This window comes from Prinia subflava, chromosome 3, assembly GCF_021018805.1.
Source record: "Prinia subflava isolate CZ2003 ecotype Zambia chromosome 3, Cam_Psub_1.2, whole genome shotgun sequence".
Classification (NCBI taxonomy): Eukaryota; Metazoa; Chordata; class Aves; order Passeriformes; family Cisticolidae; genus Prinia; species Prinia subflava.
The window spans coordinates 104,324,222-104,351,975 of NC_086249.1; the positions used below are offsets into that span (position 1 = coordinate 104,324,222).

Consider the following 27,754-nt stretch of genomic DNA (forward strand, 5'->3'; position numbering starts at 1 on the left):
AAGCTTCAACTTATTTATTGTGCAATATAAAACTTCAGACAAAACATTTCATCAATTTTAGATGTGGTCCATGCGCTGGATCTGCTCTGCTGAGGAGTTGCTTTGTTAAAGTGCATTTCCCATGGTCATCATCAACTCTATCCCTGAGGAAAAAACACTGTTCAAACTGAATTCCAGAAGCCACCATTGCTGTGACACAACTCAGCCCACAAGTAGAAGAGGCATAAAAGATTCGAGCAATAACTCTTCAAAGTCAAGAGTTTCAAATCTACATTTTTCAGCTTAAGATATTTGAATTTCAATTTTTTTTTTTTAAAAGGATTTTTTGGCACATGGGTGATTGGGTTTTCTTCTGAAATGGAATTTTAAGGCAAATACTTCTTATAAAATAATGTATTGAAATGGAGAAATGTCATTTCTGATCCAAAGATAGTTTTGTTAGAAATTTTGAAGCAGCCCTGATGAAAACTTCCCTTGATTTTATTACAGAATAGGAATAGGAAAATGCTGTTGATCTGAAAGCTCAAGATGATCAGCTGTACATAGAATGTGTTTAAAAGTGCAGATATTGTGTTAACCATTATTATTATTAACCAGTTTTTCTCAAATAATAAATATCTTGCATTTCCAGTCCTTGATCTTGCTGTAATGTAACATTCCTGTCTGACAGGAATTTTGCTGATTTCCTTGGGAGCCAAAACGTGGATTCTTCTTCCACAATCCCATCAAATTCTTTGTCTTGGAAATTAGGGCAGTCTATTTATGCCATTTATGTCCATTATTTTGCTGTAGCATCACATTCTGCATTATAAAGGTTGCAATTTTGTTTCATTGCATGAGGGAAAAAAAAAAGAACCATAACTTATAAGTTATAACTTAAACTGAGAGAACTGGTTTTAGCTTTTCTCCTCTTCATGAAGGCATCCAAACATGTCAAAAAGCAACTTCTTGGAGAAGTTCATCCTACACGAGTGTCACATTCCGAATTTTCTTTGGGCTGATCACATAATCAGTACGTCTTTGAGGTCGCACCTAGGGGAGAGCAAAATCAGTCACAGAACTAAAAGAGATCCCAGAAAAGCAGTCCCACGACAGGTCTCAGGAGGTTACCTGCCAACCCCTCTCCCCAGAGCATTACAGCAAAATGAAATCTATCATCAGCAACCCACTCAGAATCCAAACACAAAGGAAAGCATGAGGAGCAGAACGAAACAAAAGCTTCACATGCAACACGCTGCTGGCAGTTCTGGGAATTCATTAGCTGATCTTATGCTGCCTGAGAACTTTGTGGCCTCTGCAGTCTGTGTGCTTTTCAGCAAAAGGTGATGGTGGGGTGTTTCTCCTCTGGTTCTCTTAAAGGAAAAACCTGTTAAGCTGTAAAAAAATCTGAACATTTGCTTTCTAAATCCATTAGAAATCACAGCACACCAGCATTTCACGTGGCTGGAAGATCACTCTCAGCATCTCAGTGTTTATCCAAGCCAGGCTTTTTTTAAACTTCCCAAGACTGCCAGGATTCCACTTCCACTGACTGCAGCCTGTTCTCAAGCTGCCTCTGGTGGGATCAGAGCAGGGCAAATGCTCAGCAGCCTTGGAAAGCTTTTCCTCCTCTGAAACAAATCTGGTGCATCTCCAGTCCTAATTACTTCTGTGCTTTTACAAAGTATCCTTAGAGAGGAAAAGATGAGGAAAATTTTGCTCTCAAATGCATCCAAGTAACATGAACTTTGGATTTTTAAATGTAGTAGCAACACCTCCTCCCTGCAATTCCTCACCTGGTCTCAAGCCACTGGAAATCAATGGAAATTTCACTGTTTTTCTCAGTGAAATGTTTTATCAAGGCAAACTTGGTTCTCTTAACTACTGACCAATTTTCCTGAGGTTTGTTTCTGGAGCATTAATCATGCACAGTCTGTATTGCTCTGGTATTCTTCCAGTATTAAACATCTTCAATAATGCATTTGGTACATATACATTATTGAATAACACATGGAGGCAAATGTTAGATAACAAATGTGGACAACATGTCTCTGGTATTTAATGAGCCCCAGCACCACTGTGGGATAAATTTAACTATCCTAGAAGCATTTCACAAGACAGCTGCCTTCTGTTTTAAACACAACTCTCTTTCTCCACCCTCCCATCCCTGCTTGTTGCTAGAACATGCTGCTGTTTTCTAAATTTACCCTTCTTTACTGTTTATTTTTGCAGAGAGGAGAGGTACTCTGGGAAGTAAAAGCAGTGCCTGGCTCTGCTCAATGACCTTTTCCAAGATCCCTCTGCTGCACTTAATTTCTTGCCCAAAGATCTCAGTGGTGTTAAGCAGAGAAGCTCTCTACAACATCTCCCACCAAAATAACAAATTTTCAAATAGAATGGGAAAAAAATCTGGAAAAAATGGCAAAAGCAAGTTTTATGTTTGTGGAAAGGAAACATTCCCAGATACTGTGCTCTGTGAGAATAAAGGATACTGAACCAGTAGCATACTGAGTAACTAGAAAGTTTCAGAGGGGGCCCAAGAACACACTGACTCTAAAACTCCCTGCAATAGGTCATGATTTGAATCCCATGTTTAGCAAAATACTGAGATGAGAATATTTCCCAGAACTTGCTGCAGAAAAATAATTCTATTACACCAGATTGCTAAAGGGAAAAAAACCCACATTAATGAGAAAGTTCATCCAGCAGTGTTGTGGAAAAGCAATTTTGGGCTGTTTGGAGGCAATGCTACAGGAGATTTAGGGAGGGGATTGTGCCCCTGTGCCCCTCAGGTGAGAGCCCACCTGCAGAGCTGCCCCAGCCCTGGAATTCCCAGCACAGGGAGGACGTGGAGCTGCTGGAGAGAGCCCAGAGGAGGCTCCAGGATGAGCAGAGGGCTGGAGCAGCTCTGCTGGCAGGAAAGGCTGGCACAGCTGGCATTGCTCAGCCTGGACAGGAGAAGCTCTGGGCTGAGCTCAGGGTGGCCTTGCAGGGCCTGAAGGAGCCCCAGGAAAGCTGCAGAGAGACAATTGCCAAGGGCTGCAGGGACAGGAGCCAGGGAATGGCTCCCAGTGCCAGAGGGCAGGGCTGGATGGGCTCTTGGGAATCAGGAATTGTTCCCTGGCAGGGTGGGCAGGCCCTGGCACAGGGTGCCCAGAGCAGCTGTGGCTGCCCCTGCATCCCTGGCAGTGCCCAAGGCCAGGCTGGACACTGGGGCTGGAGCAGCCTGGGACAGTGGGAGGTGTCCCTGCCATGGCAGGGGTGGCACTGGGTGATGTTTAAGGTCTCTTCTGACCCAAACCAGTCTGAGATTCTCTGATTTAGGTTTGTACATGATTCTGAGCAGCAGGGGATGAGCAGCAGGATCCAGGCAGCCCATTGAGAGCACTGGGGAAAGGGTAACCCCACCAGGGCTCTTCTTTAAAAATCCCATCTTCTGGAAGGAGCCTTCCAGCCCCTCTCTGTGATGCCACTTCTCACCACTGAAGCAGGAATTGAGCAGAGTTTGCTCCCAGGGATGGAGCAAAGTGATGATGAGGGTTCACCCTTGCCCTGCTGTATCTTGCAGAGTTATTTGCTTTACAGTTACTTCTATTTCATGCTTACTGTGCTCTGGTATCAATTAATGAATAATTTAATGAATTTCAATCAACTCATGCTGTGTGCTGGCCCATTTTCTGGGAAGCTTTCTCAGAAGCAGCAGAGCCTTCCTGAGGTTGTGCCTCACTGAAATGGAGGTTGCTGGCTGCTGGTCACTGACCTAAAACTCATTTTCTGAATGCAATGGAAGATATACAACACATTACCAATAATAATGCAGAGGAGCAGGACCACAACAACCACTTCATATTTACACCCTGATCTGCTGGGGCTGCTGGAGCCCCTCCTTGGTTTCCATTTCAAAGTTGTTTCCTCTTTAGATTAATTCAGTGTTCTGCCAGTCCTGCCAGTCCTAGTCTGAGGAAAAATGGCTTCATAATTCATTACAATCTACAGATTGAAGGGAAAAAACCCATCTCCAGTGGCTTGCTGCACAGCATAACATCATGGGATCGAGTTTTTGAGGTGATTCCCCCATCAGGAAGGAGGCAATAACATCAGCATTTCTTCTACATAGTTTTAAATCTCTTTGTACTGTCAGCTTGGCATCCAGTTAACCATGGATATCTGACAGTCACATGCTTCAAAGCCTGCCTGTTGATTTATCATCTGCCTTGGGTGCCTTTTCACAGGGATTACTATGAAAGGATTATAATACTGGGAAAAGCTTCACATAGTTTGTTGGTTTGGTTGGGGAAACAGATGCAAAGAGATCTTTTCATCTCTTCCAGCTCTTCAGCCAGACAAAAAGAGAGCTAGCAACACAGGGATGAATCAGAAGGTAAACTGATTCCAGGGTTGAATCCTTCCGTGGTGTTTTGAATACCAATCTTCAGTCAATGAAAGAAGGATTTCTGCTCTTACAAGCATGTTTCAGTCAGTTTTGCACCCGTGTGATATCAGTGATGTGAATGATGAGCACACATCTGGCCCTGTGAAACAGGACTGTGATCTCAACATTGATGTGACAGATGGCAGCTCCTCAGACACTGATGCTGTGCAAGTGTGTGATAAACTGAAGGCTGGGTATTAGCCAGGCAGAAAAAATTCAAGTCTAACTGCATTAGAACAAATTGCAGACAGTAATGTGGTAGGAGTGCTCCCAAATGTGTCTGCATGCGTCACAACTGGGCTAGCAAAAACAGAACAGAAAATCAGGGGGTCACACCTTTCTGCTTCTGAAGGTTATTTCTCCCCCTGCCCTTAGCTTTCAATTTTGATTCTAAAGCCACTTAATTCACAGGAAAACATTCACCTTATAAATTCTGGATACCCTCAAAATAGTTCAGATACACTATGACTTCAAGTAACAAACCAGTTCCATCCTGTCAACTTTTTGGACACTCTGCACATTTCCCTACCCATCAATACAGCCTGGAAATTCCCTCTTTTTTCTTCATGGGTTAATCCCACCCCTATGCCTTCACTCCTCCCCTTTTCCCACAGACATCTGGGGAAAAAAACCCTGTAAACTGCAGCTGCCATTTCTCTATCTGTATCGTCAATATTTATTGCTCCCTTAATCAAGATATGCTAACCAATGGATATCATAACATGACATATCTGCAGCCCATTTCATCAGCAGGGGAAAAGTTGTTTGCTTTCATTGATTTATTTTTCTATTTATTGACCTTTTAATTCAATTTTGATAGCTTAATCTTTTTTTTCCCAACAACCCTCAGAGTCAGAGCAGTTCTATACGGGGCAATAAATGGAGCTGCAATTCATCATTCATTTCCTTCTCGGTATAAAACCACAACCACAGCTAAATAATATTTCCCGTTTATAGAGTGCCATTTGGAGTAGTTAAGAAGAAAAATAGATCCTTCCCCATTAAGGGAGCCATGACTCACTCTGGATTGGAAAGGAGGAGTGAGGCTGTGGAAGCTGTGCTGAAGTCACAGCAGGGATGAATCCGGCGCATTGGAAACGAGCATTCACACCCTCTTATGGAATGGGCTCCTGATTTATCACAGAGATGTTTATGGCATATTAAATGAGCTAATTATGAAGCTCATCTAGGAGATTCTCCAATCCTGCACATTGCTCAGGCCTTAGAGCTCCTCCTGTGGGAACCTGGAAAACAGATTTCCTTGGAGGTGGCACCCAGGACCTGGCAGAACTGGCCCCGTGTCCCTTGTTCAGGCTCAGCTGTCTGAGGGGCTGCCCCAAAATCTGCAAAATCCCAGCCAGGGGATCCCCCTCACTGCTGAGTTTTGGAGGTTTTTTAGGTCAGGGAACGAGGAACTGTTGTTGGTCCCTAAAACCCATTTTTGTGACAGCTCAGCCCTGGTACTGGGAGCAAGGATTGCACTCTCCCATCCTTGACAGGAACTACATTTGCAATTAAACAGAAGCCTGCACCTCTGCTCTCAGTTTGACCTTTTCTCAGTTAATATCATCACAAAGAAGACCATCCAGCACCTCTGACTGATGCTTCTGGCCTCCTCTTTCAGTGGCTGGTAATTTTTCCCTCAGCTCAATAATTTGCTTCGTTACTCATCATTTTTTAAAAGTCTCTCACACCTTTGATTTTCCTCCCTTGTTCTTTGCCAAACCTTTTGTTCAGGTTGTGAATTGATCAGTGCAATTACTGGGCAGCATTTATCTTCTGTGGACGTTTTGCATTAGTTTCTGATTCAAAGAGTTTGAATGGCCAAAAGCTGAGCTCAGCATTTTGCTGTTGTCACCCTTTATGACACACACCAGGGACTTCAGGTTTGTACCCAGTTGTGTCCATGGGTAATAAATCCTGAGGAAGCAAAACTTGTGATATGAAGTCTCCTTCAATTTCCCAAATCGTTTAAAATTGTAACATTTTTACATAGGGAACAGAAGGGATGAAATTTGAAGCCATTACCCTCAGAGACACAGGAATAAATAAGGTTTTACATCTTCAGTCTGCAATTTTTCCATCAGTAGATGGACTTCCTGCTCCTCAGGGAGGCCTTGGATTTTCCTTCCTTCTTCTTGACCTCTAAAGAAGCACTGCAAGGACTTTTACTCATTTTTCCTGATTATCCAGGGAGAGAGAAGTAATTTGTTAGAGTCCACCCCTTCCTGACCTCCCTCACTATGAAAAAAAATTCTCAGGATAACTTTTCTTCCCCCTGTGGTTTTTTGGGGTTATTTTGTGGGTTTTATGTTTGTTTGTTTTTTGGTTTTTTGGTTGGTTTTTTTTGTTTGTGTTGTTTTGTTTTGGTTTTTTTGGTTTTTTTTTTTTTGGTTGGTTGGTTGGTTGGTTGGTTGTTTTTTACCCCCCATTTCTCACTAAAAGATCCTGGAGAATAAAGATGAAAAGTCTTTGGGAATGTTTCCAGTGCTCAGGCAGGGAAAGCCAACTGAGAATCACAACTTTCTGTGCTTAGAAGATGGCAGGAAGGCAGGTGGTTTCTGAGCAAAATGTTTGATTCAGCACTAGCCAGCAAACAGCTAAATGAGTTAAGATCTGATTTCTCCTACTTGACAAGAAATATAATGAAAGAGCACTACAATGGTTATTAGGCAATATATTGGCATCAGTGGTGATTGAACTTCATTGGAATATATCCAGGAACACCTTTTGTGAGAAAATCTGCATTATGCAGTTAACAGGGAAGGTTAGGAATGTAAAAGGAACACGGTTTTTGTCCGGGAAATGTTTTACTCTGTTTGCATTTATTGCAAATTAATAAAATTAAATCACGAACTGCAAATCCCCAATTTAGGATAAACCTTCAGCAGCATTTATCAGCTCCTGCATTCACAAGATGGGGCCTTCACAATATATTGAGAAGCTCTGTTCAAACTGAGAAATAGTTTCTTTACCAAGCCATTTTTAGATTGCTAAATGTTCCTGAACATATGGAAAAGAGTTATAAATAATTTTCACCTCTTGATTCTCTCTTGGTGTTTTTAAGAATGTGTGTGCAGCTATTGATGCAGGTAGAAGCCACTGTAACAGAGGTTTTTATATTGTCCAGGGACAACTGGCTTAAAAATCATAAATATTTCAATTTTATTTTATGGAGGATTCAAAGTTTCCCTGGCTACTTGAACTCCTGGGCCATCTAACTCAGGATTTCATGTGGAGGCTGCACCTCTCATGTCTCAGTTTGAATCAGGACAGTGAACCCAGTCTCTACTGATGGTCTCTACTCACAATATTATTGTTCTCACAGTGGATGGAGCTGCCTGAGAACACCCAAATTCGATGCCTTTCAGATGTCACTAAATGCCCTCATGCCACCAACCAGTGCCCATGAACCATCAATGAGCACCCAGGCACTGGGAAATGGCCAAATAAATCCCAGAACCACCAAATCCCAGAGTCATCAAGATTGGCAGAGACCTGCCAGATCATCCAGTCCCATCATCACCCCTAAACCATGTCCCCAGGTGCCACATCCATGTGCCACATCCAGGTGCCTCTTGGAGTCAATATCCTGCCCAGGGTGCCCAGCACAACCTTTCCTGGTTGTCAGAGCAGACCCCATGTGCCACATGCATGGAGGCACAGCCAGTGCCCCATAATCCCGTTCACAAGCATCCCAAACTCTGTCTGAAAGTGTTGCTTGGGGCCATAGATCCACACTGATGCCTCCACTGTTTTGTGCAGACTTTTCAGCTTTGCTTTAACAGTATTTTGTTTGACAAGTAATTCATGTCAGCTCTCATAACTACCAGGCACAAATGCATCAGTGTCATTGCTGTTATTTTTTACTGATGTTATGTGATCATTGTTTTAATTGTTGATTGAGTGCTTCCTAAATTTCATTGTGTGCCAAAAGAAGTTGACACACTCTGCTATGATTTATGTGCAATGTCATCCCCAAGAGAGATTTCTGCATTGTACACGTTGAAGCAGCTCTTCAGAAATAAATGAGTTATCACGGTGTTGAGGAGTGAACTCAGTACCACATCACTGCCGCTTTCTCAAGAGAATATTGCCAAAAACCATCCCAGAGGTGCTAAATGGATTTTACAAAAATATGGCATAAATTAAGATTCACATTGCTCTTGTGCTGGAAGCTGAGAGCAGCACCAGCCTCCAGAATGAGGCCACTGAGAATGGAACCAGTGGAGGAATAAACACTGAGCTCTTCTTTTTACATTTCATCCACGTGGAAAAGGGGCAAAGCTCTGGGGGCACTGGGTGTTGGGTATTTGCTTTCCCCTACAGCTCCTAATGCTGAGATACCAATGGTTTCAATATCTGTATAAAGTTCCTGACTGAAACAACTTCTGGAATATTTTCCAGTATTGGAATATATTTTCCAATATATTTTTCATAATATATTTTAATAATATATTTTTATAATATATTCTTATAAATATATATTACAATATATTGGAAAATACGGTCAAGAAATGATCCAGAGAAAATGCACATTTATTTACTCTTTCTACACTGGATTTTGTTTGCAAAGGAACTTCAAACCTCACCTTCACAGTGCTTCCATCTTATTTCCTTCAAATCTGAAGGAAAATACAGTCAAGAATGCTGAAGGGACATTCCACTTACTTAATTACAGCTGTAATTGACTTCTAGTTGTCTACCTCCACCCAAAATCTATGTTTGGCTCTAGCACAATAAACACTCTGTGAAAAAGAAAAAAGAGGTCAAGATATTCAAGATATCAAAATTACCTTTGGTACAGAACTGATGTGCAAATTGTCATCAGGGCCAGCAAACTTTGCAAACGTTGGGGGAAGAGAGGCAAGTCCTGCAACAAGAATATAAAAGATTACTGTTACTCAGTGCCCACCATGGCATGAACCACAGTGGATAAATAGGATTCAATATTGTGAGAAAAAACAAGGCTAATTTTCTGGGCTAACATGGTAAGATTTTTGTATGAAGGGAGTTTGCAGGGGTGGCTGCTGTGAATTGATACAGAGAGAGGCAGTTCCAGGTGGCTCCAGCAGGGTCCTGCCTGAGCTGTGACATTGGTGGCACCTCTGCCATAACATATTCAAGAAAAGGTAGAAAAACCCAGCACAGCAGGACCTGGGAAAGAGGAGTGAGAAAGTGTGAGGGAAACAGTCTTGGAGACAGCCAGGTCAGTTGAGAAGGGAGGTGACCAGCCAAGGTCAACCCACAACACAAACAAACACGAAAAAAGCCAATCTAGGATTCTGTGGAATCAATTTGTCCAGATTTTCCTTTTATTTTTTATAACTGCTGCATTTTATAATACTACATAGTCTCAAAATCTTTCCCCCATACTTATTTCTTCACCACTTATTTGTCAGAGAGGAAAGGATGCATGCCTGGATTATAGACTCTGCACAATAATTTTATGCCATTAAGTGTTTGATTAAATGTTTTGAGAATAATGTGGTTATAAATGCAAGTGGCGGGTAACGATTTGGTGGAGATTTACATTTGCTTTTGAAGAGTCTTTGTGCTTAAGGACAAGAATTTATAATGCCTTAGTCATTTCTCAGTAAAATAATAGTTCATTAACTGCCTTTATTCTTTCCTTCTTCTCTCTCTTTTTTTTTTTTTTTTTTTGTGTGTTGGTAGTGGTGGATTTTCTTTTGTTTTCCCAGACCAACTGCAAAATATTGCCTAAATTGCAGCTTGTATGAAAATCCAGTCCTCCCACATCTGGCCCCAGAAAACAATTGGAATAACAAAGGCATTTACAAAAAAAACCCAGGACTAAATCTAAATCCAATTGCACAGAACTTGGATATTTCCTCAATGTTTCTGGAGGATCTTCTTCTAAAAAATCAAAAATATTCTGGAGAGCTCCAGGAAAAGCACAGGTGCTTCACTAAATATTGTGAAACCTCATAATTTATATTGCTTGGCCTGTTGTCCAAAAGGCCCATGTTGAGAAGCAACCTGAAAACCTGTGATTCACCAGCTTAGACTCACCTGGGCTTTGTTCTGTGTTCCACAATTCCTCTGGAATGTATCCCAGATTTTCACTGCCATTCCTCTGCCTGTTTTCCAAATCGCTGTCTTTTTTCTTCTCAGCTGAAACTTTTCTAGAAAACAAAAAGGTGTCATTAGAAGTTCTTCATGGAGGGAGAACTCTTGGGTAGCAGACTAGAGAGAAAAAATTAAATGTCTCACATCCCAAAATAAAGGTGCAAAACATATTCCAAGCAATTAGCTGGTACAAATCTTGTTCCATGGAAATATTACCCATGGAGTTCTGTTTGGAAAGTTTCCATCAGCTGCAATGTCAAAAACCATAAAAATAAGGCAGCCTTCAAAAAGTGAGGACCTTGTGCCAGATCATAGGTTTTGTAGAAAATTAACTTTGATCTCTGATTCTGAATTGCAGGATATTTAGGTGCCCAATAGTGGAACACCAGCCAGGTCACTTATGATAGCTCATCATTTTGGTGCCCACCTGCAAAACCAAAGCATGCCCTCTCCCATCCCCACAGCCAGTGGTTCATCTGTACACTCTGAAGTTAATCTTTCACTCTGAAATTTATGTTACACGTGAGAGAAATTCCTTGGTTAAAGTTACACATCTCTGAATTTTCAGAACGCTGCTGTCACAGCTGCACAGGGAGAGAATGGTGCTTTTTTACCCAAAATTCTGATGCTAGAAGAGATGCTACTACTGATCTGTTGCAACCATAGACCCCTCTCCAAGACAGTCCCAGATCCACTTCTGCCTAGGTTTTGAGGTGTGGCAAACACAGATGGACTATGGAAAACCAGGAATTTTTGGTGGGAAGGGGTTGTAGTGAGGGTCAGGCTCTGCTCCCAAGGAACGAGGGACAGGACCAGGGGAAATGGCCTCAGGCAATGCCAGTTGAGGCTCAGGTTGGACTCCAGGGGTATTCCTTCATGGAAAGGGTTGTTAAGCAATGGAAAGGGCTTCCCAAGAAGTTTGGAATCCCCGTCCCTGCAGGTGTTGAAGGAAGGCCTGGACGTGGCACTCAGAGCTCTGGGCTGGGGTCAAGATGAGCACTGGCCACAGTTTGGCTTGATGGCCTGGCAGGTCTTTTCCAACCTCGATGATTCCATGATTCTGTAATTCTGCTTCTTTTATATTTAATAGGCATCATTTTGCAGGCCCCACAGAGCTTCAGAGGGGCTTTGCTTAATGCACACACAAATCTGGTGAGTCAGCTGTCAACTATGGGGCTTTTTTAGGAGATAAAGAGGTTGAACACCACGAAGAGCCCTGCCATGGTTGCTAGAAGACAAAAGCAATTGTTTAGAGCTACCACCCCCACATGCTACATGACACTGTGCTGTCTCTTTTATCTGAGCCTCAGATCCCAACAAACTCAGTGGAGTAGCCAAATAAAAAAGAGCTTAAAAAAAAAAAGGTGTGGGAGGTATAGGAAGATAGCCAGCCAAGTTAAAAATGAAGGTGGGAAATAAACCAGTGTATGTTTGGTCTCACTACTTCTTTGCTACCACAGCAATGCAGCTTCCAAAATCTGGACAAGCATCATTCTTTTCACTGCAGGGAAGTTCCCCTCGAGGGAAAAAAAACCCTGAGCCTACAAAATCTGTGATTGTTAGTAATCCTTGTGATTTCAGGGTCACTGTTTTTCAAACCTTGAAGAACTGCCAACACTGAATCTCCAAGTCCAAACTGAGCCTCAGAGCCTGAACTCATCACAGTTTTCTTAACTTTAAAGTATAAGCAAGGTTTGTGAACATAGTGAGACAACTCATCTTTAAAGTTAATGGAGAAATAGTAACTTTGTAGTACTGAGAGCTAAAACCCACTTCTGCCACCAAGGTAGAATTGTTTCTGCCCAGATCAGATGCAAAAACATAGAGGGAAGGGAAAGTCGTGCCCTATTCTGGACCTGTTCAGGTTGTGTGAAAGAAGCACTGCAGATCACCAACAGCAGTGGGGTCTGAGCCTCACTGTTCCAGACCCCACTGCTGGGCAGGTCCTTCCCTGCATGTTCAACTGGTTTTGCTTTAGTAGGGTTGATCCTTGTGGAAGTTTTTGGGATTCTGAACCAAGTCAGAATCCAAGCAATCCCTGCTGATTTAGTCCTGCCCTATTTATATAGCTGCACTTGGCAAAATGATTAATTTAGCCCCACAAAGTAAGAAATCACATGGAAGTTTACACGTATGGCATGGCATAATAAGCATAATTTCCTTGGGAGAAAACAGAGGGTATCTAATTTCCTTATTTTGTTCCCTATCAATAAAGTGCTCTACAAATGGAAATCTGTCATCAGACCTCCACAAACTTTCCCCACAAGAGGCTGCTAATGAAACTGGGAATTACTGACGTGCCAGGCAACGGGGTGGAACGTTCTGCAAACTCATTTAGGGACAGGGAGTTAAAGCCCCACAAGCGTAGGCAGAGAATGAATTAGCAATGCTGCCTAAATATAAATAATAATATGAACAACCCCACTGCCATGGCTGTCACAGCCACACAGGTGCTGATAAAAAGGATCTAAATGCTGATAGCCAGCAGTTACTGATTTCTAAAGTTTCCCAGCTCAGTGCAACAATGGACCAACAGCTTTGCGCTTAAACACATCTGACAATCACTGGATGAGGTGCTGATACCGATCCACAGGACAGCTTTATTAATTTTTTTTGAAGAATAATAGAATAGTTTGGGTTGGAAGAAACCTAAGAGATCATCTCGCTCCAAGCCCCTGTCGTGGGCATGGACACCTTCCACTATCCCCGGTTGCTCCAATGAACACTCCCAGCGATGGAGAGTCACAATATCTCTGGACAATCTGTACCAGTGCCTCACCACCCTCCCAGTCAAGAACTTCTTAATATCTAACCTAAACCTGCCCTCTGGATGCCTTTTTTACGAGTTTATCCAGCCTCGAAGAGCAGGCGGGATCCGCCCGCTGCCAGCGCCAGGCGCGCTGCCGGTCTGGCAGTGACATCCTGTGGCGGCGGCGGCAATCGCCCGGCGGGCTCTGGTGGCCATCCATCCTCCCCTGCCTTCCCCGGGACACCTGGGGACACAGCGGGCTCTGGTGGCCATCCATCCTCCCCTGCCTTCCCCGGGACACCTGGGGACACAGCGGGCTCTGGTGGCCATCCATCCTCCCCTGCCTTCCCCGGGACACCTGGGGACACAGCGGGCTCTGGTGGCCATCCATCCTCCCCTGCCTCCCCCGGGACACCTGGGGGCACAGCAGGCTCCGAGCCATCCGCTCTGCCCTTCTGCTTTGTCACCCCTACGCTGCATCAGTCAGCGAGCGGCGCTTGCGGGTTCTGATGGGGTTTTCAGATCAGTTCACAGCCTGGCGCTCGCCTTTCATCCCCGGGGTCAGACCCCGTCCCTGGATGCTGTCCCCACCCCTCTGCTGTCCCCACAAGCTCGCAGAGCTCGGCAGCACCGGGAGCTCTGGGATGGTGGATGCCAGGACAAGGACACTGGCACGTCCCTCTTGTCACCCTGCAGCAGCCTCAGAGTCCAGCCAACACAAAAAGTTTCCCCGCGCCATCTGACTTACCTTATTTCATTTTGATAAGTAGATCCTGAGAATGAAAAAGAAAAAAAAAAAAGTGTTTAAAATGCAGGAAATGAAAATTTAAAACTTCTGTAAGTTCTCTAAGAGCATGCCCTGAGTTGCAGCTACCACAGGAGCATCTCTCTACCCTGTTTGCAAAATTGTAGAGCAGCTTACATGGAAACTGGAATTAGGCACACAGCACTGAAAGTATTCTTCAATAAAGAACCTTTCAATGTCTTTAAAAACGAATGTACTCCCAAAAAACATGACCCCCTGGGAGTTAATGTGAAGGGCTGACACTGATTGGAATAAATTTACGAGAGAAACATGATGGTGAAATTAGGGAGGATCTTAAACAGGAAATAGTTAAGAGCAGAATCTGCCTGCTCAGTCTTCTGCTTACAGGTCTTTGTGCAGCGTCAGAGCTGACACAAGTAGATTTATGTCTAATCAAAACCACTTTTTCATGTTTAGACCAGCTGTGAAGGTCCACTCACCTCTCCTCTTTAGGCAGCAGCGCACAGCAAACACAATAATAACGATCAGGAGAACAATACCAAGAAATGAAAGCACAACTGCAAGAACAATAACCCACGTGCTCCTGCTGTCTTCACTGTAATCATTTTCTGTTAAATCAAATGGAGAAACATTGGACTATCAGAGGCTCAAAACATCCTTTTCGGCATATTTACCTTTTCTGTGAGATGCTATGGAGTGCTTGGTGAATATTTAACAAGGAGTCTGTGTTTTCCCAAATCACAGACTCTGTATTTATGGATGGCACCCAAGAATTTAAAATATTCCCAGACTGAAATTCTTTATTGCAGTAGTAATTTCTCCCACTACTTCTCTTTGGAACAGCACAGGGTTGCAACCTTCAAACTTTATTTTTTAAATATGCTGGGTATCCCAGAGTCCTTTGGAGACATATGGGGAGAGGTGTTAAGGTTCAATTTAGGTGTCCATATTGCAGATATTGAGTGTTTTGCTTGGCTGCTCTTGTCAGTGGACAGAAAATAGGTATTTTGGGTTACAATTAATTTGGCCAAATGTGTGTGTCTCCTTTAATAAGCTGAACTGCTTTGAAACAATGTCCATTTCTCCCCACAAACCACAGCAATAGTTGTAGGTGATTAGTACAGTTGATGACCTCTAGCCTGGAGAAATTGTTTTCTAATGAATTCTGACTTGAGATTCCTCTCAGAGATTTCAAAAAGTGTTTGATTTTGGGATGTGCTTGGTGGGACACCTGTTCCCCACATTAACAGCACCAAAGAGCAAAAACAGTGAAGAACACAGAGCTACTGACCCATCTTTTCTACAGCACTCTCACATTCAACTTATTCCTTCATCTTTGCTGTAATCTACAGGGTTAAACGAGGGGATTTAGGGATAATTCAATGTCTTGCTGAAATCCCTTGCTATGACCAAACAGGGCTGTCACGTGCACAGAATTTTAAAAATTATCTTGCATTTAGAATTATAGAATTATAGAATCATGGAATGATTTGGGTTGGAAGGGACCTCAAAGATTACTCAGTTCCAGCCCCTGCCATGGGCAGGAACACCTTCCACCATCCCAGCTTGATCCAAGCCCTGGCCTTGGACACTTCCAGGGATGGAGAATATTGGATGTACAGGGAAGATGCCACTTCTGCTTGTCACACCATCCTGCTCTTTGGTTTGACCAAATATTCCAGAAGCACCTCCAATTTGGCTTCCCTTTGGAAAGCAGCCCCAAAACACTTTTGGCAGTTGTTTAGAAACAATCTTCCAACCCAAATTACAGGTGTGAGACACATCCAGATTTGGCAATTCCATGAGTTTATGATTGTCTTTTCCTCATTCGAGATCCCAGTTAACAGCTCCATGACCACACTGGGCTGACAGCCTCTGGGAAAGGTACCACAGGAATGAGGGTGACTGGGAGCTGCTCAAGGTCAGGGCAGTTCCCCTGATGTGGGAACCAGGTTTACCTGTGACAGGGAATAAACTAAACCCTTTCTATCTACAGATTTTCCTGGGTGTGTGTTTGGGGTTTGGAGGTTTCAGACTGAAAAGACACAGCATCAGAGCCTCCCACAAAGCCTGAACCTCTGCCAGGAATCTGCATTCTTCAAAGCTCAGGTCATTATCATTAAACAATTTGTTCCAGTCTTCTCTAATCCTAATGCTCAACCAGCATGTTTGGAATTTCTTCTATTAGGAAAAAACAAACACTCAGTAACCTGAAAATCGGCAGTAAATCCTGTAGGCTGACATCAGTTGATGATAAACTTGTTCTTAGTGTTTTTATCTAGAAGTACTGCAGCAGATGTCTACATTTTCATACATTTTGTGCCATTGAGGTGCCACAGGGATTTCAAGATGACTAAAATATGAATGACATCTATTTAGCTAGAGGGGAAAGCTTCACCCAAGTGAGAAGGGAGGAGCTAAACACACCTGCACCAGCCCATTCCTGCAGGCTGGCTGCCACACCAAGGTATTTCCTTCCCTCTCAGGGTCAGATTATGTGCCAGGAGATTCATGGAGCTGAAGCCAGAAGGACGGGGTGCAGCACAAACACTCCCAGAGCTTCAGCATTTTTGTGTCTCTGCAGTTTTGGAGGATGCAGAAAGAAACTGGAGCTGGGTATGAATGAGGAGCTGCCAGGTGAATGCACTAGCAGGGCTGAAAGGGAGGGGCATGAAGGTGTGAAGGTATTAAATTCCTTTGAGTCCATGAGGAAATTCAAACCAAGTTCCATGAAGTGTTTAAAGTGGACAGAGGTACTTCCTCATTCCACAGGGCCCATCCTCTGCTGCCATCCCAACCTCTGGCTCCTCCCAAAGTTGTCCAAACATCGACTTTGACAAAGAAAAGGGGATTTTCCCAGGCAAGTGCTGGTGACCAGTGAGGAATGAGAGACTGGAAAAACCTGCACGTGGCTTTTTGGACACTTTGGAGCTTTCTGGCTGAGTTCAAAAGCAAAGGACATCCAGGCTCATGAGAGAGTCTCTGCCCTCAGCTTCTGCAAGTCAAAAGCCACAGGAATTCAACCTCAAAGCCAAAGACAGCTTGGACCCAGTTAAGGAACTCCACCATGGATCCCATTCCAAGTAACAGCTCTGTGAATGCATCTCCTGGGATAACTCTGTAGGAGTTCCCAAACTTCAGGCTCAGCCAAACACCACTGTAGGAAGAGTGAAGGACATAAAAATGCATCACTTTGTGTGGAAAGACTGACCCAGAGGTGCAGGAAGGTGGGACATTCCTTCACCAGGGGCTGGTGGCTGGAGAGGGCTCTGATTTTTGGTAGTTCTTGTATTGCTTGAGAGGAACAAGGAGGAATTTGATTCCCCCAATTTTAAAGTGAAGGAGAGAAATGATATTTCAGTAGTTTTGGGAAGAATTTTTTACATGTTTGAAGATGGTTGTGCTCTCTCCCAACAGCCAGCTAAGGTTGAGACTGTATATGAAAATTGGGACAAGCTCTTAGATTTTGAGTGTGATATATACATTATATACCTGCCTGTGTCATAAATGCCATGCTTTTATTTCATTCTGATCATTTAGACTTCAGATTCTCCTATCCCATCAAATTTTGAGTGCCTGCTGCTGCTGCATGGTATTTCCAAAGAGAAATGAATGATGCTACTATGCAATCACTAATTACACACTAACAGTGCTTCATGACATCTGTTTTTCTCCTTTTCTGATTTGCAGGGAGTAGCTATGGAAACATCACAAATGAGTGGGTAGAGGAATTTATTAATTTCCTCAGGAAAGTCCTATTTTGCTTAGTCAGTAATTAAGATCAATGTGACTACAAAAGGCCATATTAGGGATGGTAAAATGACCTTTTCCAACCGCATTACCAAGCAAGCACTTCTAAAAAAGTCCTTCTAATAATGATTCATAGGGAAAACAAAGGGCACAGCTACTCAATCTTCTCAGTTGTTCATGTGTCAAAATGTCTGTACCAAACCCCTCATTGATACCCTGTAAGGATGTTTTGTATGTGCCTTGTTCACCCATTGAAAAAGAAGCATCAGTTCATCAAGAGAAGGTGTCAGCATGATTACAACCTTAGCAAAAATACTTAGAGTTATCAAAGGCCTTGCTAACTGCTCTAGAGAGAGTTCCACGACATCCAGGCTTGCATTAAAGCAACTTTGAATTTCCTTAAGTAAAAGCCAGTAAAAAGCAACCTGATGCACTGCCCAAAAAAATTCCATATATGTTAGTATAGAATTTATTCTGCGTTGTGTGCAGAAACTGGGAGGTGTGTTTTTTTTTCAAATCAGAGGTAAAACTGGTATTGGGTATTATGGTGAACAATTTCACGTGAGGTTATGGCTTTCTTTGGTAAGAAATTAAGTTAATAGGGCAGGCATGCTTTGATTAAGGATATTGAAGATCTAAATTCCTTGAGTGTTTTCTTGGTCAAGGAGCAAAGGCTGTTTTTCCTAGCAGTGAATCCACAGGAGTCAGAGGCAGATATTTGTCAGAGGCTTTGTCTTGCTCAGTCCTGCCTTGGGCTTCATGGTTCATTAGACTGGTAAAAATACATTTAACCCTACCCATACACCACACTGTGACTCCTGGCTCTGAATTCCACACCCCAGGGGATTTGATTTGCAAATAAATGACTTTTTTAAAGCAAAACGAACCAGAACGAAACGCACAGCTCTGGGTACAGGCGGTACAGCACAGGGAAAAGCACAACAAACATCCACTTACCCGTGGCAGACTTGTCAAAAATAAGAGTTACAGTTGCATTCTGAGGGCTGGGGAGTGCTTCTATGTCAGCTAAACAAGTCAAAACCTCCGTGTCCGTCGGAGTCAGGGTTAAGGTGCTCAGGGAATTGTGGAGGCCATGAGGTCCTGGGCTTTGCTGGGTGACATAGCTCGACTTATCAACCACAGAGTCATTTGTCATCCAGGTAATGTCTGGAGCCGGGGCCCATCCTAAGGCTTCGCAAACAATCTCAATTGTTTGGTTCTCTCTTACTGTTAAGGTGCTATTTTTGATGAGTAAAGATCCATTAACTGTGGGAGGGAAAAGATAGTTTTGTTCCTTCAGAGTGCTTCACTGCATTGCTTTCCTGCTGGATTGCTTTTAAATCTTATCTCGCTACCCAGAAATAGCTATGCCTTGAGATATGAAGTGGAAAACAATTGTTAATACAGATATGCCATATGCATGATGGAAACATGCAGGTATTTCAACTACACGGGCCCATTACTCACTATGTCTGAAGCACAAGTCTCAACTTTCCAATAAAAAGCAGGAAAATGCACTTTTTAGCCATCTTGACACATATCCAGGTGGAGGACAACATAATGAAACAACAGTGTTTCTCTCTAGAGTTTTAAATATGCTCAGGTCATATCAAAAGAGGTTTACAGATAAGTGATGAGATGTCATCACTGCACCAAGCCCCTCTTTGACAAATGGACAATGCCTGGTGGTGAGATCCTGCTGATAATGAGCAAGAGATGGAACAGGAGAAAACAGGGGCAGTTATTGGTACTTTGTGATTGGCACTCTGCATGTGACTCTAAAATCTGCTCAGACAGTAAAATCAGGATGACGGGGCAGGAGGCAAAGGATGGTGAGAGCACGTACTCCTTCCCAGGGATAACTTGAGCAATTCCTCAGAGGATTCCCTCAAGTGCAGCACAATAAAACAGCTCTTTGCTGGTGGCTATACACACCTTGCACAGAGAGAAAGGCAAAGTTGTTCTCGCTGGGTTGCTGGATGCTGCACTCAATCCTGCCAGAGTCGCTGGGCTGGGTGTTGTGGATGATCAGCTCCGAGGTGAACTCATCCCCACGGGTGTAGTTCTGGGAGGTGAAGCGCTCCGTGGTTTCCACAGAGCCCTGGGAGCTGAGGACAGTGAGCACAGGACTGCCCTTGGAGAGCCAGATGAGGACTCTCCACCCTGCAGACACCGTGCAGTTGAAGCGGGCCTCTGAGCCAGCCAGGACTGTGGCATTCTCAGGGCCTTTCGTGATGGAGTAACAAAAGCCCAGACCTGTGAGGGAACCAAAACCAGTCCAGAAATACATATACAACACCAACAGAGGTGGCTAGAAGTGTGAAACATCTTCACCAGTTCAGAGATGGAGGTGTGCAATCTAATTTTTCAGATCCTGCTTAGATTGAGTGATTTTCTTTTAAAATGCCTTTCATTATTTCACCTCTCCTTTTCCCACTCCAAAATCACTTGTTTCCCTTCAGTAATTCACTGACTACCATCTTGATGACAGAAAAAAAAATCAACTTTTAAATAGGAAAATACATGAGTTGCCTACACTTTAAATAAATAAAGGAGTGTGTAACCAGTCCCTTTCCCATATATTGGATTGCCACTGATTTTTCTGCAGCCCCATCATTTATCCTTCAGTGCTCCTTCCCCTATTCCTCAATCATTCATCACATACATTGTGATGTATTTCTTCCAAAGCCTTCCTCAGGCTTTCTGTTTACCAGAGGTGCTGTAACTCGTTACTTTTAACTCCTTGAAAGGCAGGCTGAATTTTTGGCTAATATTTTTCAGAGCTGAAAGCTCCTAAAAGTCATTTTGTTGTCCTTTCCTCCTCATAGACCCAGGGCCTCCCATTGCCAACTCCACCAGTTGCACAGGGATTCTTCATCCAGGAATATTTTGAGTCCAAGCATGGACATTTCACTCCCTGCAGACCCAAACAGTCCTGCCAGGGGGATCTGCCTCAGCAGGGGAATATTCCTGCTGAGGGAGCACCAGGACTGCCAGTGGTGCCCCAATGGCTCCAGCTCACGATGACAATTAGCAATTAGACACTGCAGTCCGTGGCAGTCTAATTAAAACCCCGTGCCCACAAATTTGGCCTGAGAGTAAGTGTTCAATTATGTTCTGGGAGAAAGGAAGTCTGAAATGATCATCACTCCCTTGCTAAGAGTATTCAGGACAATGGAGTCGTTTTTTAGGGTTTTGTTCACACCAAGTTTTTAGGTGTTTTATTCATTATTGGATTGGATATCATTGGTGGTATATCATTATTGGATAAATTACTGGAAAAAGCCATTTTTCTTTCAGTCAGCAGCTGATGTGAGAGAAGGACACGCTGTATTTTTCACACAGCAGGGGTGTTTGATGGTTGTATAAATGGAACCAGAGCCCAATCTCAGTGATGACATTGCAGCCAGTGCCTGAGTGAGCTGCACCCAGGATGTAGGGTCTGGAATCTCACTGCTCCATTATCCAGACCCTCTTGCAGTTCCTAGCCCACGCTGAACCACTGTATATCCACCCAGGTTGGTGCCAGGAATTGTTCTTTAATATAAATAGCTCCTCTCTTTCCTCCCACCCACTGCAAGCATTTACAGACTTCTTTGTTTTGCAGGACTGTTCAAACCTTGCTCTCCCTGGTTCTGTGTATGGCTGACTCTGAGTCCTCTCACGTTTACAAAAACCTTCACAAAAATTTTCCACCTCCCTGGGTTATGTTACCTCTGCCATGCACCTCAGTCTGCAAAGTGTATCTCTGTGTGAGCAACAAAACCTTAAATGAAAAGCAAACTTTACCTACTCTGATAATTAATAAAGCCAGATAAGATTAAGTAAATCATAATTCAAATTAAAATTTACCCTCTCTGCCCCTCTTAATGCAAACTGTTCTCTGTGCACTTGGAATTTATTTCCATGCCTGTGCAAACACTTTACTTTTTCAAGGAGCCCTGGTATGCCAAGGCTCTGAACAAATGATGCAACTTTCAGGACAATGCTTGCTGTTAATTAATCTTTGAAATTTATGCTTAAACAGGAATAAAAAGTGATCACTGGCTCTAAAAACAATTGGCTATGTTGCTTTTGCTTTCTTCAGACATTCAGGGCAGTATAGGCAGGTAGGTACGAGTTAACCTTTTATCTGTGATAATTATTTTTTATCAGTCCATAAGTAAGGTAGGATCTACATCTTCTTCCACCAGCCAGGTCTGCTGGGGTAATAAATGAGCCACAGGAAAGGATCCCTGAGCGCTGCATGGGGACCCTTTGGGAGGCAGAAGGACTGAGGAGTGAACCTCTCCTCCATTTAGACCTCAGCCCCAGCACAACCAATAAAGGAGTTTCATCAGCTTTCTCCACCTGTTGCCTGAACGGTTTTGGTGATTTTACCTTTGCCTCTTTATCTTCTTGCTTTTATTGTTTGTTCTGCACATGGAGTCCTGAACCAATTGTTCCATTGTCCAGCCTGTGCACAAACACTGATAAAGTCACCTGTGTGAGGTCACAGAGGACATTCGTGGCACAAATGGGATTTCAAGCCAGCTGCCAATGCCTTAAGCCAGAGCTGGGAGTCCTTTTGCTAGACCTCACCTCATGCACTGGGGAGACAAATGTTAGTGCTGGTTTCATTTGCATCCTGCTTCAAAAATACCTTGCAGATGGTTGCTTTTAAACAAATTAAGGCCTCGGGCTAGATTTTCATTGCACTTTACAGGAATTACGTGTTCAGCTCTCAACAGCTGTTTTAACATCTGCTTCCCCACACACCAGCAGGGAGACATCCCACCCAGGCTAACACCATCCCTGCAGCAGGGAAGTGTTGGGCTGGCTCCCTGATCACCCCCTGGCTTTTGAAAAACAGAGCTGAGTGAGGACACCTGCTTTGGGGCACATCACTAAATGTTTACAGAGTAGTCACCAGGGGTGAAAATTTGCTTATATTCAGTGCTTCTGGTGTCCCAGTGCCTCCCAGCAGCAGGCAGAGCACAAACCAACTCATCTACGAGCTGGTGTTTTCCCTCCTCTGCCACACAAATTCACTGTCACACCACTGCAGGTTGTGAAGAAATGAAAATGCATCTTGTGCAGGACCATGCCTGCACTGAGGGAACCTCATTTGCCAAAGAACCGCCCTTGCCCTTTGTCAACAAGGTTTTTTCTTCCACGCTTGAAAAAACTCCAAAGGACCACTCTTGCACGCTGGAGTTTTCAACAACAAGGGCATTGAGACGTGGCTACCTTCTCTTCCTTGCCTCCTGTGCTCTGCTGGCTCTGTCTTTGCTCTTTTGTAAGTGACCTATTTGGATGGAGTGCAGGGTAGGACAGGATGGGCTTATCCTTTTGCCATAATGATTTCTCTTTTCTTTCAGCCTCATTATGGTATTTCAAAATAATCTCCCCCTCTATACCCATATTGCCCTTCCACAAACACTGCTTTTCATCTTTCAGTTTTTTACATCTAATATCTGTCTTCCTCCCTTGCCTCTCTGCTCTATCTGCTTGAATTTCCACATCTTCTTCCTTCCAGTCTCTTTGAAATTCCTTTTTCTCTTTACTTTTTCTTCAGTCTCCTGCTCACCCCACCTTGCCTTCTCCCTCGCCCTCCTCACCACTGCCCCACTGCTCTGCTATGAACTGTTAAATACACAACAATAAAGAGATAAATAAATAAATAAATGAACAGCTCAAGTTTGTTTCAAAACCCAACAGCCCTGCAGCTGAGCTTTTTGAAAACCAAAGTAGGTTAGAGCTTGTCAAAGCCTGCAGCGAGGGACTGGCTTGTTCTCTTATGTTAACAAGAATTTTTAAATGCTTACAGGATGTTTCTGTCAAGTAATACCAGACTCCTGATGCTCAGCAACACTTATTTCCTCCCACCTGCACACAAACCTCCCCACAGCCCCCAGGCGTGTCTTCCTCTCTCCTCTCGCTCAGTGTTTGACAGAAGTCCCTGGCAGAACTTCCCAGTGCCCAAAAAGAAGAGATCCAGGGACTTCCTGAGCCATAAATTGCTCCAGCACCTATGGATCTACCCTTTATGATATTTGTTTCTAGGTTTTTTCAGCCTGTTTATAGTTTGATATCCCCCATGCCCAGTGACCATGAGCTTTACTATTTAATTGCATGCTCTGAGAAAAGAACAGGCTTTGGTTAGCCTTAAATCTTCTGATACTTTTAATGTTTGCCAGGAATTCTTTCTGTTATGAGAAATTGTGAATAATCATTTCACCATTCACTTCCATATAAATAATTATTTAAATACATTTTTACTATTTATTCTTTTTTTCACAAGCAGGAAAGTATTCCCAGGCTAAAGGAGCCCTCTCATCCTTCCCTCCAAGCCAAGCTGAAATTTGGACACCCCATCCCTGGAAGTGTTCAGGGCTGGATGGAGCGTTGAGGAACCTGGTCTAATTCAGGATGTTCCAACCCAGGGCAGGGAGGTTGGGACTGGAAGATTTTTAAGATCCTTTCCAACCCAAACCCTCCTATGACTCTTTGATTCTCTGCCTTTGAACAGCTCTGTCACACTTTGTAGCTTTCTCAAACCTAACCTGTCCTGTTTGTCATGGCAGGGTTAACAAAACAGCCAATATCTGAGCTCAAACCCTTCTGTGGATTTACATCATGCCAGGTTTCGTCTTATCTGCCTTGCTGAAGACATTAAATGGTGACATTTTCTCTCTTTTTCAGCAATTTACTCCCTTTCCAAGACATCTATTCTTTTCCCCACTAGGAATTGCATTTAAGAGATGCTTTGCATTGAATGCTTTCTCTGTCTTTATTACTCATCTGGCATCATGACATTTTCTGGCAAATCTTCCTAGTCTCTTTTTGGATTTGGCTGCCCTCAGTAATTCTGCACCGCTTGCAAAGTCTGCCACCTCACAGTTCCCTCCTCTTCACCAGGTTGTTCAAGAGCTTGTTGAATACCACACATCCCTGTGCAGCTCCACTGCTCAGAAAACCCAGTGTTTATTCCTACATTGTGTTTCCTTTCACTATTAATCCATGACAATATCTCTCCCCTCATCCCACTGCAGCTCATTCCTGTCAGAGCTGTTAAAACTCCAGCTAGACTATAATTTAAAAAAAAAAAAACAAATCAGCCTTGTCTCCACTACCCAACTAGTCACTTAATATTCCCTTTTCCTCTAAAGCTTTGCCACCAAGACACTTTTAATCTGAACTGACTTTGAGACTCAGGCCTGTGAAGTGTGAATTGGTGGTAAACCAGCAACGTGATAATTTGCATTTACTTCTGGAAGTAAAAATCAGCTGCTGATATTGAGTTTTCTACAGATGCACCCTCAAAAGCAGTCCTAAACAGGAGGAAGAGAAGAATAAGGAGCGGGAGAAACTGAGAGAGGGTGGCCTTCCCACCTCCTCCCCACCCCACACACTGCTCAGTCCTTCACACTGAAGCACACTTTAGATCATCAGACCATGCAGGCTTGAAATGCAAACATCCCCCTCTCAAACAGTTCAAATAATCCCCCTCTGTGACTGACTGCTCAGGCAGAACCCATCAGCAAAGGGCATTTACACCACTCTAAAATGATTTCCCTCATTTTGTCCATGGTGGCTCATCTCAGGGTATGAGCGTGTCCTACCTGGCAGCGAGGCAGTCAGGATGAGGGGAAGTAAAATGGATTTCTGGAAGCTCTCCATTGGAGCATTCTCTCCTGGTCCCTGAGGCAGGAAGCCACCAGTGATCACTGCATACTTGAGGAGAAGCTGAAGGACAGAAGTGATGGAGAAACTCGGGAATGAGGCGCTGCTTTGGGTCCTGTGACAAGGGTGATTTTGTGTGACCTGTATCACCAACAAGGGGAAAAGATTAAACGAGGGAGGGTTTGGAAGCAGAGCAGAATCTTTCCTCAAATAACTGTTTCAAAAGACACAGAGGAGCTTTTATCAGCAGAGAAACCTCCTCCTGCAGATCTGACATTCCTCAGTCTCTCCTGGCTGTTACAACACTCCCGCTTCAGCACTGACAGGGCCAGGGCAGCTCCAGCTGCATCATTAAAGTTACTTGTGGGCAACTGGGAAAAATAATTCTCTGAGCTGCTGCACTTGAGAGGATGAGAAGCATCAAATCTCCTCCCAGCTCCCCAGACTGAGCCCTCAGAAAGGCAAAAAAGATCCTCTGAGTTATTCCTCAAAACCTCGGAGTGCCTCCTATACCCCACAACAAACCACCAACAGCTCTGCACTGTGGTCAGAAATAACACACAGAGCCTGGGTGTGAGACACCACCTTACTTCCCTCTTTTCTGCTTTTTCAATGTTTGTGATTCACTTGTGAGATATTATCCTCCTCCTCCCCTTCAAAATATGTGGGAGAGGCTTTGACTGCGCTTGGTTTACAAATCTGGGTGACTGAGGCTTGCCTCTGTGAAGGGGACCTGGGCCAGAGGATGTGGTTTTGTGGCCAAACCAAATTTCTTGTCAGGAAAGTGTTTCTGACTCCAGGGGTGCTCTTTGTGGCAGCACTGTGCATAAACACTGTACATAAACATGAAGTGTCAGCACAGAGACACCCTGGGTTTCCTGCTCAGCTGCAGCACCAGGAGGTACCGGAGCTCCGTTCCCTGCCTGGAATCTGGCAGGCTCAGCTGGCATTTTGATCCACATTTTCACGTTTTTCAAGCTTTCAGTTTACCTTGGGAACCAACAGGACAGCCCTGTCAGCTTATCCAGCCAAACCTGCGGGCTGATTTCTTCACCTGCTCGTTCAAAGGCTGGTTTGGGTTTTTTCCTAGTGCATTTTGAAAGGTTTTGGGTCTTTTCAGCTCCACATTTTATGTGTGGAGGAGTCCCCAGCAGGCAGGTGGGGAGGGAAGGTCACTGTGCACAGCCTGGAGGGATTTCTCCTTGCTCTGTCACTGTGACAGCACACACTCAAACCAGCCAGGACTACAGGAGCTGGTGTCATCAGTCTATGAAGTTAAACAGCCCGTGTAAAGCTCCAGGAAACAAATCCAAAACACAGGGCTGTGACACCAAGCAGGATTTCCAGCCTTCATACCTCCCCTGACAAACCTAGCTGAACCAAAGCAATCTGAGCTGGGCAAAGTTTTACACGGTGAAAAATAAACTGGCGAGAATATTGTCCCAAATCCAGGACAAAAATCAGCAAACAGCCTGTGGTGGAGTAGAGCAAGACAGGAAAGGGAGGATCTATAATATTTTGTTTCTCTTTGTTTCAAAATGCGCTTTTAAAGGGCTGGGAAATATTATCCAGTCTCCAGATGAAACAGGATCTTTTGGCCAACGATGAATTAATTAAATGCCTGGGTTTGTTTTGGGCTGCTTTTCCGCTCTCTGCTGGTGCATGGGGTGACTCAGGTTGCCAGTGCTGCTCCCTCCCTCCAGGACACAGGCAGGGGATAATAACAATAACATCGCCCCAGAGGAATGGCAGCTGCACCCAGAGAGGGGCTCGGATGCTTTGGGCACCCCACGACAGACACGGACCCCAAATGCCAGGAAGCAGAACAGGAGACAGAGCCACAAACCACTCCTGCCACCCCAGCGCAGGAGGAAGGAGCTGGCAGAAGGGTTAAATTATCTTTCAGCCCCTGGCTCCGTCTGCTGGGAAACAAATCAAGGCTGCGGAGGGGTTTACCTGGATCACATCGCCGGTGCTGAGACGTCTCCCACCGCTTTCCTCTGACGACAGCTCCGGCTCCCGCTGCCCACGGAGCAGGCTGCGGGTGATCCCAGCCAGGATCCTGGGCCAGCCCTCACCTGCTGCCCCACGCCCCTCAGGTGTTGGGGACACTGCCCCTGAAGGAAGGGAGGCTGCTCCGAGCTGTCCCTCAGCCGCAGGCCGTGCCTGGCACTGCCCCGTCACACGCAGGGATGGCCTCTGCCTTCCTCCGCCCTGCCGCCTGTCAATGTTTAACCGGCCCGGGAGGAAGTGAGGCACGGCCGGTGACACACGGTGACACACGGAGCAAACTTCACAGCGCCCCGGGCCGGCTCCACAGCGC

General features: G+C 44.2%; 1 protein-coding gene across 2 annotated transcripts; it reads right to left on the reverse strand.

The window, feature by feature from the left end:
• IGSF5 (immunoglobulin superfamily member 5) lies at positions 1–27,754 on the reverse strand. 2 transcript variants are annotated; one of them, XM_063393177.1, is made up of 9 exons: positions 27,388–27,754; positions 25,371–25,494; positions 19,702–20,022; positions 18,724–19,032; positions 14,496–14,624; positions 13,999–14,023; positions 10,445–10,557; positions 9,208–9,284; positions 1–1,032 (listed from the first exon to the last, which is right to left on the reverse strand). In XM_063393177.1, the coding sequence occupies exons 2-9, from the start codon at positions 25,426–25,428 to the stop codon at positions 964–966; spliced, it is 1,101 nt and encodes a 366-aa protein (XP_063249247.1). In that variant the 5' UTR covers positions 25,429–25,494; positions 27,388–27,754; the 3' UTR covers positions 1–963. The 2 variants fall into 2 exon arrangements, with proteins under 2 accessions (XP_063249247.1, XP_063249246.1); XM_063393176.1 differs by having other exon boundaries at positions 25,371–25,572; positions 27,388–27,750.

What these genes read in the sequence shown, in the direction of transcription:
- IGSF5 (XM_063393177.1), bottom strand. Translation starts at nt 25,428, where the DNA reads ATGGAGAGCTTCCAGAAATCCATTTTACTTCCCCTCATCCTGACTGCC. An exon ending in CTGCTGCCTAAAGAGGAGAG is followed by an intron (nt 14,024 to 14,495) that starts GTGAGTGGACCT and finishes TTTCATTCTCAG; the next exon opens with GATCTACTTATCAAAATGAA. An exon ending in ACATCAGTTCTGTACCAAAG is followed by an intron (nt 1,033 to 9,207) that starts GTAATTTTGATA and finishes GCTCTCCCCTAG; the next exon opens with GTGCGACCTCAAAGACGTAC.